General features: G+C 34.4%; 1 protein-coding gene across 3 annotated transcripts in view; it reads right to left on the minus strand.

The window, feature by feature from the left end:
• Positions 1-15771, minus strand: part of LOC115223471 (glycerol-3-phosphate dehydrogenase, mitochondrial) — a 69843-nt gene that overhangs the window by 8017 nt on the left and 46055 nt on the right. For all 3 annotated transcript variants that reach the window (XM_029794064.2, XM_029794063.2, XM_036512403.1), the window contains exons 12-15: positions 14930-15111; positions 12976-13107; positions 11251-11409; positions 9617-9802 (exon numbers count right to left, since the gene is read on the minus strand). In XM_029794064.2, the coding sequence (XP_029649924.1) occupies positions 9617-9802; positions 11251-11409; positions 12976-13107; positions 14930-15111 (659 nt within the window). The remainder of the gene's footprint in view (positions 1-9616; positions 9803-11250; positions 11410-12975; positions 13108-14929; positions 15112-15771) is intronic.

Below are 15771 nucleotides of genomic sequence, written 5' to 3' on the forward strand. Positions count from 1 at the left end.
CTCTCTATTCATATATATATATATTGCAAATAAGAAAATGGAGAAGCACAGTTGGTTCATCAACTTTAGGACATTAAAATGTTGACTTATATATTTATCAAAACGACAACCATAATAACATACATATAGTATATTATACAATGCATATAAGATAAGAATACAAGCATTTATTAAAATCACTTACAGCTGTTTCAGCCTATAGATAATAGCAACTCATTGTGCCTATATTAGTCAAGTGTATTGAGGTGGTAGGCAGTTGAAAATGAGGTACTTATATATATCCCTAGGCCTCATCATAGATTATAAAGTACTCTCTTTTACTTGTTTCAGTCATTTGACTGTGGCCATGCTGGAGCACTGCCTTTAATCGAGCAACTCGACCCTGGGACTTATTCTTTTGTAAGCCCAGTACTTATTCTATCGGTCTCTTTTGGCGAACTGTTAAGTAACGGGAACATAAACACACCAGCATCGGTTGTCAAGCAATGCTAGGGGGACAAACACACACACGTATATATATATACGCATATATACGACGGGCTTCTTTCAGTTTCCGTCTACCAAATCCACTCACAAGGCTTTGGTCGGCCCGAGGCTATAGTAGAAGACACTTGCCCAAAGTGCCACACAGTGGGACTGAACCTGGAACCATGTGGTTGGTAAACAAGCTACTTACCACACAGCCACTCAAAATATAAATATATATATGTGAAACAAAATATACGCACATTTTAATATATATATACATGCATATACACATATATATAGATAGACATAATTATACATACATACAAGTATATAGACAATTATATATACTGGAACATACACATACATCCATATCCATGAGTACATATATAATATTTAATTATTACTAATATTATTATCATTATTAATAATGATAATATTAAATTCTGTGTATTCTTCTATACACAATACATAGTATCAGAAATTAAAATATAGAATATACTCTAATATATAATATAAACAGGTGTTTATGAAAGATTTAAGCTTATTAATTTTACAATCACAGTCAATATATTCATTTATTACACACATGTGAGTGAGAACACTTTGAGATATTTTTGGTATCTAACATATGTCAGATACTGCGAGCGCTGCTTCTGATTGGTCAATCCATGGTGATGACCCACGTCATGGTGACGGCACTACTTTTGTCATTCATAAGTTACAACTAAACGTGAAGAATTTAGTTATTGGGTTAATAAAATATGGTCGTTTATTCGTGTTTAATAAATAAAATACCAAACTCATTCTCTATGGATACCGTATTTATTACAACTCGTGGCTTGTAAACGTATCTAACTCGCTTTCGCTCGTTAGATACATTTACAAGCCACTCGTAATAAATACGGTATCCATAGGGAACTCGTTTGGTATTCTCTATATATCATACAGTTAATATATAGTTATTTCAGTATTATTCTTCATACACATATATATGTGTGTGGGCAACAAACACATGTATAATGTATATATATATATACATACGCACAAATATACACCAATACATATATGAAATTTTTTTCTTTTCATCATACAAAAAATATATACATACTTATTACAACATATTATGCGTAATAAAAGTTCACAGATTAAGAGATAACAGATTAACTATGTGAGCTAACTTATTCGTTATTTATTAATACTTTAGTGGTTTAAATCTAACGGGGATTGGGGAGAGATTATTTTTAATCATAAGCTAAATCTAATTGGTTAACAAATTTGAATTTCTTTGTCTCGGTTACAGTTGGTTGATTGAAAACCGAATGAGTAAAACTAATTGTAAATAGATCATAAACAATTGAAAATGCTAATAATATTTTTATATATACATATATACACGTACATACCAATACATATAGACATATATAAGCAGATACACACACACACTCACACATATATATATATGTACTAACCTACATAATAACATTAACAAGAAAAATAATGTAATATTTTATTTTACTTTATATAAAAACTGTGATTTTTTAATGTATATTTTCTTACTAACCTAAATGGGTATAAGTTTGAAGTACAAATTTGTAATAATTTGGAAAAGAATTACAATAGATAAAAAAATCAAATTCACTGTATTTATATCCTGTTATTACAATGCAAATTGTTAAATTTACTCTCAAATTAGTTATTAAACATTCACAATAAATTCATATATTAGCTATACTTGCATAAGTTAAATTATATTCATTACTGTTATAAATACTTATAAATATTTATTGTAACTGACCAAATTTTCTCTTTTTATTTATGCTTAAAACCATATTTATCGTAGATATATTTTCGGTGCCTGGTTATTTTTTTATTTAAGTGTATACTGTAGAAATCCATATAAAATTTTATTGTCACTTAATTATCCAACTATTTATTTATTAATTTTACAATAATATCTCTCTATTCATTTAATTATCTATTTACCGTTATACTTAATAGGTATTCAGTATTTCTTTTAATTTATATATTTATAAGACATAGTGAGCAAGAGGAAGTAATTCATGATTTTTTCTCTACAATATCTTAATAAAACATACAAAACCACTACTTATTAGGTGGACTAATTAATTAGTTAACTAAACAAACAAATATTTAATCCAAACTTTTGTTATATAATTTTATATATACATCATATACTGTAAACGTATATATGTAGAAGTATACAAATATACACATATACACATGCACACATACATACAGATACATTCATCCGATAAGACTGGAAAACATATATAACATAGACACTTACATATACCATGAACTATTATATAAGGAAATAAGAAAAAAATATAAGGTTGTACCTTATGCTACACTAAGATAAACGTTGAAGCTAGAAATATGTTTGATTTTAATTTAGAAGATAAAACTGAACCATTCACTCTTATAAGACCACGTATAACAGTTAAGAACCATAAGGAGAACTTCCCTAACAAAACACAGGGCAGACTAATCTGTCCAAATAAATAAGACTTAGGTAAATAAAGTAAAATACTTTTAGATAAATGCATACCTATAATTAGAAATAAAATTAAACTTAATTTATGGAAAAACACACAAGGTGCATTAGATTGGTTTTCAAGTATTAAGATTGATAATGGGATAAACTATAAACTAATTCAAATTGATATAAAAAATTATTATGCATCGATAAACCCTGTAGTACTTAATAGTGCTCTAATATTTGCAAGGAGACACACAAATCTTAGCATGAGAGAAATAAAAGTAATACTTACTGCACACAAAACTGTTATAGAATTTGATAACAAACTATGGGCTAGAAAAGACACACCAGACTTATTTGATATTACAATGGGATCGTCAGACTCAGCAGAAACGACTGACCTGGTAGGTCTTTATTTATTAGACAATATAGGTAAGGAATTCCCTGAATTAACTGGTAGTCTTTATAGAGACAATGCATTATTCCTAGTTAAGAATCTTTCGAATAGACATCTAGAAATACTTAAAAAACGTTTACATAAATTCTTTAATAGTTTTGGTCTATCCATAACCATTGAAAATGAAAATTATTCTATAAGTTATTTAGATGTTAATTGCACCCTTAATACTGGACTCTATGAACCTAATGTGAAACAAAATTCTAATTTAAGATATATAAATAATTCCAGTAATCACTGTCCGGAAATAAAAAAAAGCCCTACAACTAAACATAAGTAAAAGAATTTCTAACCTATCTTCTAATGAAGAAATATTTAATAGACATAAGGAAAAATACAACAGAGCATTACATAATGCAGGATATAATAGTAAAATAAAATATATCTCCAATAATATTAACTTTAAAACTCATGATAGAATAATAACAACAAATACAGTTTAGATAAATATAGCATTAACACCAAATAAAAAGAAAAATAACAACAATAATAAAAAAAATAAAAATAGTAATAATAGTAAAAATAGGATTAGAAATCCCATAATAAATAATGATAATAATATTAGACATAGTAAAACCAATACTAATTATAATAACAATAACGAAATATTTAGTATAAATTATAACAAAAAGAATACTATTAATTATAAAAATTATTAAAGTAGGAAATTACAAATAATATAAGAAACCCTTATAAGGAAAATAATGAAATAGATACTTTATGGTTAAGAATACCTTGTGCTATGCAAGTAAAAAATAATATAGTGAAAAATATTTTCAATATAATAAACAAACATTTTGAAAAAGGAAAAAACAAATATTGGGAGATAATTAATAAAAAAAAACAATAAGAATAGGATATAGTCTAACTCATAACCTAGCCACCATCATATCCTCAATTAACAATAGAAAACTTGACAATTTCTATCTAAGTAGAAAAAATAATATAAACATGAATAAAAATAGCACCAACTATAATAATAATAATAATAATAATAATAATAACAGAAATGACAATAATAGAAATGCCACAATCAGTGATAACAACAATAATAAAAATAATAATGACAACACTATAGGTAATAACAATAACAATAATAATAATAATAGGAATAATGATAATATTAATTATAGTAATAACAGTAATAATAATAGGAAGATTACTAGTAATATAAGTCAAACTAATAGGAAGTATAATAATAATAGTAGTCAGATGAACAATGACCTAGGAAATAATAGATTTAGCTTACGATTAAAAATAATTTCTCCCCAATCCCCGTTAGATTTAAACCACTAAAGTATTAATAAATAACGAATAAATTAGCTCACGTAGTTTATCTCTTATCTCTTAGTCTGTGAAATATTATTACGCATAATATGTTGTAATAAGTATGTATATATTTTTTGTATGCTGAAAAGAAAAAAATTTCATATATGTATTGGTGTATATTTGTGCGTACGTATATATATATATATACATACATATACATGTGTTTGTTGCCCACACACACATATATATATATATGTGTGTATGAAGAATAATACTGAAATAACTATATATTAACTGTATGATATATGAATATATTGACTGTGATTGTAAAATTAATAAGCTTAAATCTTTCATAAACATCTGTTTATATTATATATTAGAGTATATTCTATATTTTAATTTCTTATACTATGTATTGTGTATAGAAGAATACACAGAATTTAATATTATTATTATTATTATTATTAATAATGATAATAATATTAGTAATAATTAAATATTATATATGTACCCATGGATATGGATGTATATGTATAATTATGTCTATATGTGTATATGTATATATGTGTGTGTGTATATATATATATATGTGTGTGTGTATATTAAAAAGTGTGTGTATTTTTTTTTTCACATATATATATTTATATTTTATGATTGTACTTTATAATCTCTGACGAGGCCTAGGGATATATATAAGTACCTCATTTTCAACTGCCTATCACCTCAATACACTTGACTAATATAGGCACAATGAGTCGCTATTATCTATAGGCTGAAACAGCTGTAAGTGATTTTAATAATGTATATTCATGTTTTTTAATAACTGCTTGTATTCTTATCTTATATGCATTGTATAATATACTTTATGTATGTATGTTATTATGGTTGTCGTTTTGATAAATATATAAGTCAAAATTTTAATGTCCTAAAGTTGATGAACTAACTAATGTGCTTCTCCATTTTCTGATTTGTAATATAAATTAATGGTAAAATATTTCTTTACCTTCACCCATTTAATAAAAGTAACTTTATTGTATTGCAATTAAAAACACTTGTGTATTAATAATTGGGTATTATACCAACAGTATATTGGATAAGTATTATCCCTTAGTGGGTTGGATCCACAACCCCTAACTTTCTTGGTATATATATATATATATATATATATATATATATATATATATATATACATACATGCATTCACACACATATATATAGTGTACTGTTTCATTATTGGCAGGATCAACAAAAAATGTACTTCATCCATTGCAAGATAAATATTTAACAAACACAGGATTTAAATGTGAGCTTACTATACTATAACTTTCAAGTTCTCATTACAATAATCAGATGAGCTTGTACAGCATGTCATGTATTAGCCTGAAAGACTGAAGGATAGTACAGAGTACTGCTGTACAAGTTTGTCCAATTGCTGTAATATCAAAACATGAAACTTATAGTAGCTCACGTTTAAATCCTATCTTTGTTAAAGTAATATATATTTATTAGTTTGGCTTTTGAGTAGTGGTTGTGCTCACCAGTCCTGTGCCTGCAAAAGCTAATGCTGTTAACATTCCTCTTGAGCAGTCACAAGTTAATGCTTCAGGAAAAATCATGTGCAGAGCAAGGAAGACTGGTTCTAGTGGTTAGCACAGTACAGCAGGGGTGAGAAGAGAAAGAGTGCTGAGTAGGCCAAGAGCAGATGACCTGAGACCAGTCAACTGCGAAAGAGCAGAAGTCATTTAAGTAGTGGTAGAAAAGAGAAGACACAACTAAAGAATCTCAGATTTTTCACATCATTGTCTGATGTTTTGGTAGCATCTTTACCATCTTTTAGTGGCACCTTTGCACATTGATTTCAAATCATTTCAAAAGCATCGATATATGATCCTAGTTAACCTTTATTGCTCAGATAACCCCAAACATTTTATGGTTGAGTGATCAGTGCCAGGATCTCTCCACACCTTTATGGCTGCATACCCTTTCACACAAGTCAGTGATGAAGTATCTCTATACTCACTAAATCTGCCATAAATAACAGCCAATTCACCCTCAAATTACATGCTACCATCATAAATGAAAGATGAAGAACAAAGCTACTTCCAGTTTTGTTGGGGGGACAAACACAGACACACAAACATATACATACACATACACGTACATATATATACATATATACAACGGGCCTCTTTCAGTTTCCGTCTACCAAATCCACTCACAAGGCTTTGGTCAGCCCAAGGCTATAGTAGAAGACACTCGCCCAAGGCGCCACGTAGTGGGACTGAACCCGGAACCATGTGGTTGGTAAGCAAGCTACTTACCACACAGCCACTCCTGTGCTATATAGCTAAAGTAATTACCATCATCCTCATTTAACCTTTACTTTTCTATGCTTGCATGGATTGGACACTATCTGTGGCAGATTCTCTACAGCCGGATGTTCATCTTGTCACCGATTCTCAATTGTTTCCAAGCAAGGTAATGTTTCTCCATGGCCAGATACGTTCTTGCAGAATACTGGAAATGCACGACACCGCTTCTACGACAGTGACAACTATTTACCACTACTACACAATGCCAAGAAAAGAAAATACACACACACACACACACACATGTATACATACATATATAATTACAAAGAATATGGAAACTGGTACATCTTCAAATGTTTCTTGATGCAGTTAGCCAGAACCTGGATTATACCTAAGAGCTCTTATGGCATCCACCTAGATAATTTATCTGTATACACTCATTGTATACACACACACACACTTACATACATATGATGGGATTCTTTCAGTTTCTGTCTACCAAATCTATTCACAAGGCTTTGGTCAGTCTGAGACTGTAATAAATGATAATCCTATTTCTTTACTACCCACAAGGGGCTAAACACAGAGAGGACAAACAAGGACAGACAAACGGATTAAGTCGATTACATCGACCCCAGTGCGTAACTGGTACTTATTTAATCGATCCAGAAAGGATGAAAGGTAAAGTCGACCTCGGCGGAATTTGAACTCAGAACGTAACGGCAGACAAAATACCTATTTCTATTTCTTTACTACCCACAAGGGGCTAAACACAGAGAGGACAAACAAGGACAGACAAACAGATTAAGTCGATTATATCGATCCCAGTGCATAACTGGTACTAATTTAATCGACTCTGAAAGGATGAAAGGCTAAGTCGACCTCGGCGGAATTTGAACACAGAACGTAGCAGCAGATGAAATACTGCTAAGCATTTCGCCCGGCATACTAACGATTCTGCCAACTTGCCGTAATAAATGATAATCCAAAGTGCTACACAGTAGAACTGAACCTGAAACCATGTGGTTGGGAAACAAACCTCTTGCCACAGAGCCACGCTCGTACTTATACATACCTGTATTAACTATTTTATTTTACAGTTAAAATAATACACCTGTATTAGCTATTCCCATACATAACTTAAAATATCAGTTTGAGTCAATGAGAAAGCCTGTATGTGGTAGTTCAACATGCTAGAAATGGCAATCAAATTTTTATCAGATTTAACTCCATCCTTGCCTAGCTTCTTACTACCAAATACACACTAAAATTTATCCCCACTACCCCACTATTTACTAATCTACTGTGCCAAGAGAACCCATAAAAACCAAAAGCAAGTAGCACCATGCATAGTCAGTGGCAAAATAGAAATAAGCACCTTGAAATATAAAATTGGATTTCATTAAAATGCTCCACCAACCAGTACAGAACACCCTTCTCCCCACTAAAACAAGCAAAACAAAAATAGAAGTGGGATCAGAAAGTTCCTGGAGCAGGTGTGAAAAATAGTCCACCAGTATTCCATAGTGGATTTCATATATTGTTTATATTTGGACACCATTCCCTTTGAAATAATACCCTTGGGAATGTATGCAGTGAGGTGTTGTGATAATTCTTTTTTTGAAGGCTATTCAATACCACCAATAATTCCATTTTAATTTCATTGACCAAAGTGAAGTGACACCCTTTTAGGTTCAATTTTGTTGTATAAAACACAGCAAAGTCTCTGGGGTGCTGGTCAAGGGAAATATGGCAGGAGTAAAATTGACGGGAATGACTGCTGTTTCATGAAAATCCTGTAGTGTGCATTTGGGTTTTCCATGAAAAAATCCTGATGGACTCTAAAACACATTCCAAACATTAGAGGGAGCTGGAGATTGTATGGCAACAACCCTCAAATCATGATTTTGTAAATTTTCTGTCATCAAATTTTCCCTAAATTTGTCATCTTAACCCTTTTGTTACCGTATTTATTTTGAGATGCTCTGTGTTTGTTTCAATTACTTTAAATATAACAAAGACTTTAGTAAAATAACTTAGTTATCATTAAGCTAGTGTTAGGAACATAAATTGTGACTAAGGTTTGGTGGAAGATTTTAATTCAAAACTTATGAAAACAAGATATTTGTACTACAGAGCCAGAGGCAGTTTCAGCCAAGTTGGTAACAAAAGGGTTAAACATTTCAACTGGCCTTGAAATAACCATAATACTCAAAAATTTGTGTTCAGCCAAAAGAATATTTACCAAAAGTTTGGCAAAGCATTTTAAGGGTCTCGGCAGCAGATTTACCAAGCTTCATGCAAAGTTTGACACTGATTTGTCAGCCATTATGTAAGAAAAAAAAAACATTACAGAGGTGTACTAACACAATGTTATAGAACATCCTGTTATTATAGAATACAAGTTGACAACGTGAAGCCTGCTTATAGACTGACTTAGAAGGATGACTTGTAATGGTCATCAGCTGTGTACACTTTTACAATGACCAGAACAGAGGCAACCCTTGCAGTCTAGAAACATTCTGATAATATCTCATAGACTTTGAATCATCATTAGAAAAGTCAATTAATTTCAGAAAAAAAAGAAGAAAAAAAATCTGTTTAAATTACCTTGAAATTCTTCCTGAGGTCATTGACTGTAATGAAGCCCTTGTTGTCAGTGTCCAGTGATTTAAATTTAGCAATGTACTCATTGATTTCGTCCTTTGTGAAATTAATGGGTACGTTGGCAGAAGCAGTTTTGAGGTCAAGACCCATTTCCCGACGAAGGAACTTCTTGCAATGTTCAATTTGATCCTGCAAATAAATTCAGGAAAATAAAATGAATTTGTGGAGGCACAATGGACCAGTGGTTAGGGCAGCGGACTCGCGGTTGTAGGATCGCGGTTTCGATTCCCAGACCAAGCGTTGTGAGCGTAAACACCTAAAGCTCCACGATGCTCCGGCAGGGGGTGGTAGCGATCCCTGTTGTACTCTTTCGCCTTAGCCAGTGGGGTGGCGTCATTTGAAGGCTAAAACAATGCGAAGTGCATTGTGACCAGTGATGTTTAGCAACATCTGATGGCCTGGTCAGTCGCAGTGAAAATGAATTTACAGAAATAAATTAAAATTGAAAAAAAGACCTAAAAGAAACAAATTAATTTAATTAAATATATTATTATTTATATTTGTGTTGATATTTTCACACACAGAATGAAAACTTTTCTTTGCAGCCAAGATTACAATAGCAATGTATTATTAATTTTTAGTTTATCTTTAAATTGTTTCAGTCATCAGACTTTGGCCATGCTGGGGCACCGCCTTGAAGAAATTTTAGTCAAATGTATCAACTCCAGTACTTAAGTGTTTTTGTAAGCCTAGTACTTATTCTATTGGTCTCTTTTGCTGGACCACAAAGTTATGGGGATGTAAACACACCAGCACCAGTTGTCAAGTAGTGGGACAAATGCAGACACACACACCACCCTAAAATATAGAAATACAAGGTAAAACTGCATCTTTGTCCTGTCTTCTTTACCTTTTGTAGTTTAATTAGTACCTTCTTGCATTGTTCCGGCCTCACACAACAGCCTTCTTTAAAGTTATATCACACGATGCTTCACCAAAACTATCTTATATGTGACAGAGTGGCTAACCAGCTTCCGTGCCAGTGGCACATAAAAGGCACCATTCGAGTGTGATCATTACCAGCGTCGCCTTACTGGCACTCGTGCCCGTGCTAGTAGGGTGCCAAGAGCACCATCCGAGTGTGATCGTTGCCAGAGGGCACCATCCTTGCATGATCGTTACGTAAACAGCATCCACTACACTCTCGGAGTGGTTGGCGTTAGGAAGGGCATCCAGCTGTAGAAACTCTGCCAGATCAAGATTGGAGCCTGGTGTGGCCGTCTGGTTCGCCAGCCCTCAGTCAAAATCGTCCAACCCATGCTAGCATGGAAAGCGGACGTTAAACGATGATGATGATGATGTATACATTAAGTATGGTACAAACACGGCTATTATAATGAAATATTGCCTCAGCTGTATATACTAGGAGTTTGTTTCCATCCATCTATCAAGTCCACTCACAAAGCTTTGGTCAGCCTGGTGTTGTAAATGAAAGCACTTACCTAAGGTGTTGTACAGCAGGACTAAACCCAAGACCACATGGATGAGAAACAAGTTTCTTCACCAAACAGCCACACCAGTAAAAATGAAACCTTGTTCAACAATGAAACATGGACAGTTATAGACTATGGACTCACCTGCTTCTGCTTTTCATCCCATCCAAGTTCATCAGCCATTATATCTACCACTCTGGGTAGGGCCTCTTCCGCTGCAATAGCATTGCAGAATGACAGACGTGTACGGCGTGCAAGAATATCAACAGCGGATGTAGCATATTCCCGAACAGCATATCGGACCTACAGAAAGAAGAGACAAGGTTAATAGGGAGTTCTGTGACAGAAAGAAAGAGAGAGGAGATTTCAGTACTTCTAAAGTATAGACATGGAGAGAACATCGGAGAGAGTGTCAGCAGAGAATGGAAGAAAAGTTCTAAAAAATTTCTACCTAATTTATTAAGTGAAGTACCTCGGTGTAGTGATCTAGGTGTATTGATCTGTATCAATCAGGAAGGAAAGGGTTAGATTTGTTGATAGAGAAAAATCATCATTTTCCATGCTGGCATGGGTTGGACAGTTTGAGAGGATCCTGTGAGCAGCAAGGCTGTGCCAAGCACCAGTATCAACTTTGGCAGTGTGTAGTAGGTACATTTTTCATGCCACCAGCACTAGTGGGGTCACCGAATAACTTGCCAAGAGAGGAAAAGAACTGGAACAAACTTTCCCAACTGAGTGGGAGTATATTTAAGAGTGGGGGGAGGTGGCTTTATGCCAGGTGTTGAAAGGCAGAAGTATGATAGAGGAACAAGCACAGGTGTGGCTTCAACACATTATAGTAGTTGGGAAGGAGATAAAGATGAAAGTGATGGAGTACCAGAGCAAACTCTCATCATCATCATTGTTTAACGTCCGTTTTCCGTGCTAGCATGGGTTGGACCGTTTGACCGGGGTGTGGATGATTTGGTCGCCAAAGCTACGTAAAAAGACATTTGCTCAAAGTGCTATGAAGTAGGATTGAACCTGAAACTAGATGGTTGCAAAGCAAATTTATTAACCATATAGCTATGCTTGCAACTAAAAATCCTAATCCTGCATAAGTGATTTATCTTTATTCTGATTGGTCGGCTTGTTTTTACTTTGATTGGATTCTAACATGGGATTTGCCAATTCCTGCTATATTGGGAATTTAGCTGAGAGTCATCATCATCATCATCATTGTTCTAATGTCCACTATTCCATGCTTACATGTGTACAAGGGAATTTATTGAGGTGCATTTTCTAAGACTGGACACCCTTCCTGTCACCAACTCTCACCTGTTTCCAAGTAAGCTTGGTAAATCTGCTGCCAAGACCCTTAAAATGCTTTGCCAAACTTTTGGTAAATATTCTTTTGGCTGAACACAAGTTTTTGAGTATTATGGTTATTTCAAGGCCAGTTGAAATGTTTAACCCTTTCGTTACCAACCCGGCTAAAACCGCCTCTGGCTCTGTAGTACAAATGTTTTGTTTTCATAAGTTTCCCCATGACCAGACTTATTTTTCATGAAAGATTGAATCAAAGAATACTGCTTGCATGATGGTGACACTTGCTTACACTCTCATAATATCAAGACAAGGAGACAATAAACACAAACACACACATGTAACAGGCTTCTTTCAGCTTTCATCCACCAAATCCACTCTCAAGACTTTGGTCAACTTGGGGCTGTAGTAGAAGATATTTGCCCAAGGTGTCATGCAATGGGGGAGGGGGACCCAGAACCATGTAATTGAGAAACAAACTTGTTACCAGACAATTACACCTGTCTCAAGCCTAAAATTCCAAGTAAACCAGGAATGTAGCTTGAATTTTTCATGTTATATTACCTCAGCTTCAATATAAGGGTATTCCTCATGCAGCCGCCGACCAACAATAGGCCATCTTTTACCGGTCATCCCAGCCATTTTAGCCACTTTGTATGCCCTGTCTCCATATGTCCCTGCAAGATGTTGTGCAACCTATAAGGGAAACAAAAAATATATAAAAAAACAAATGAGAAAGAAACAAACAACAAACTAAAAAAAGGGTAACAAAATACATTAGAATTTAAAATGAAATTAAAAAACTCAAATATTATCATCACCACTTCCACCTGCTTCTTTTCAATATTTAGTTATATGATAATAATAATTCTTTCTACTTTAGCGACAAGACCCAAAATTTTGTGGCTAGTCAATTATGTCAACCTCAGTGATCAACAGGTACTTATTTTATTGATCCCAAAAAGATGAACGGCAAAGTCAACCTCGGCGGAATTTGAGTTCAGAACACAAAGATGGATGGAATGTCGCTAAGCCCAGCGTGCTAACAATTTTGGCAGCTCACTGCCTAGTAATAATAAGGATAATAATAATAATGATAATGATGATGATGATAATAATAATAATAATAATAATGATGATGATGATGATGATGATGGTGATGATGATGATAATAATAATAATAATAATAATGATAATAATAATAATAATAATAATGATGATGATGATGATAATAAATCTTGGCACTAGGCCAGCAACTTCAGAGAGGGGAGCAAGTTGATCACATCGACCCCAGTACTCAAATGGTACTTATTTTATCGATCCCGAAAAGATGAAGGGCAAAGTCAACCTCAGTGGAATTTGAACTCAGAACGTGAAGATGGACAAAATATTGCTAAGCATTTTGCCTGGGATGTTAATGATTGTGCCAACTCACTGCCTTATATAATGATGATCATCATCATCATCGTTTAACGTCCGTTCTCCATGCTAGCATGGGTTGGACGGTTCGACCGGGGATTTGGGAAGCCAGAAGGCTGCACCAGGCTCGTCTTATCTGGCAATGTTTCTACGGCTGGATGCCCTTCCTAATGCCAATGATAGTAACGATAATGTCTAGGATTAAAATGATGAGCTGCAGCAAATATTCTGCTCAATACCACAGATTAGCTTGCTCCGTTGAGTATGTCGCTTAGTGGCTGACGATATGTGCATCTCCGATCATGAGCAGTTGGGGAACATCATAGACACAGGCTGAGATGGATTCATTGGGGTTTGAATAATTTCCCTCTGCAACCGTGTTTCATTCAGGGACCTATTGAGCAGGACAGGCTGCTTGGCCTGAAGAAAATTCTAACTGGGCCCCACATGCAAGGTCATGCACTGTTTATCATGCACATATGGTTGTGATGCATGTGTCTAGTGTGCCCTTATCAGATGGATAGTCACTTTGGGTATATTGGGCTTCATATATTTGTATCCCAGTGTCACTTTGATGATATGCGCTGCTCTCTCATCATCATCATCATTTAGCGTCCACTTTCCATGCTAGCATGGGTTGGACGGTTCAACTGGGGTCTGTGAAGCTGGAAGGTTTCGTCAGGCCCAGTCAGATCTGGCAGTGTTTCTACGGCTGGATGCCCTTCCTAACGCCAACCACTCCGTGAGTGTAGTGGGTGCTTTTTACGTGCCACCTGCACAGATAATAATGGTTTCTGATTTAGGTACAAGGCCAACAATTTTGGTGGGTAGACACACGGCTGTTCAAGCTACAAAAAAAAATAGCAACCAAATCTCCCTCAAATTCCATCTTACTCTCTTGGAAATGAAGCAACACATTGGATAATTTGATCTTAAATACACAATGTCCAAGAAGAACAGGATGGTCATGGCTTGAATACTTTTTACCATAGTTCTCATCGATCAAGGCTAACCTACCGAGGGCTAAACAACATCAAAAGTTTCACACAAAAAGAGAAAAAAATAAAAGAAGCTGTTTTAACATGAATTAAAACCTTACTTCATTTTCAAAGCCAAAGTCTTGTACAAGCCGGATAAACAAAGTTGGTGACCATTCGTGGGCGCCATCTAGCAGAAGACCCTTGGTCTGACAGGCCGGAACTTTTGGTTTCAATCCACAAACCTTGACTGCTTTATCGATGGTTTCTTCAGCCATATGTCTGTAAGTGGTCCACTTTCCCCCTGTAGAAGTCAATGTTGTTGCCATTATATTCTTTATATAAATTGACACTTATGTTTTATTTCCTTCTTAAAGTAGAGTACATAACAAATATTAATGGAGATATATATTTCAACCACTGTGGTAAAGACCCCCTTCGGTCATGAATGACCATGGGATTGCACCTAGAAAGTTACCCTCCGAGGCACAAGTCCGGGCAAGGTTGTTTATGGAAGACCAGCAGTCGCCCATGCATACCAGCCTCCCCTTTCCATGCCACCAGTGTTATCCAAGGGAAAGGCAAAGGGGCCGATACAGCTTGGCACCAGTGACGTCGCAACTCATTTCTACAGCTGAGTGAACTGGAGCAACGTGAAATAAAGTGCCTTGCTCAAGAACACGACACGCAGCCCGGTCCGGGATTCGAGCTCACAACCGTAAGCTCAACGCTCTAACCATTGAGCCATTGTGGTATAGCTACAATAATAATATTACAGTGATACTAGAATTATGAATTATTATTTACATGGTAGATGAACACTAATGAAATAAATGCTAATGTTCAAAATAAGAAATGTTTATTGAACGAAATCTTTATAAAGCTGAAGTTGTCTGTGTATGGCAGGTTTGGTAGCTTTCAACTAACACTATCTCCTCCGAGACCCTGCAGCGCAAGTTGACCA

The sequence above is a fragment of the Octopus sinensis genome, linkage group LG23 (assembly GCF_006345805.1).
Source record: "Octopus sinensis linkage group LG23, ASM634580v1, whole genome shotgun sequence".
NCBI classification, from domain to species: domain Eukaryota; kingdom Metazoa; phylum Mollusca; class Cephalopoda; order Octopoda; family Octopodidae; genus Octopus; species Octopus sinensis.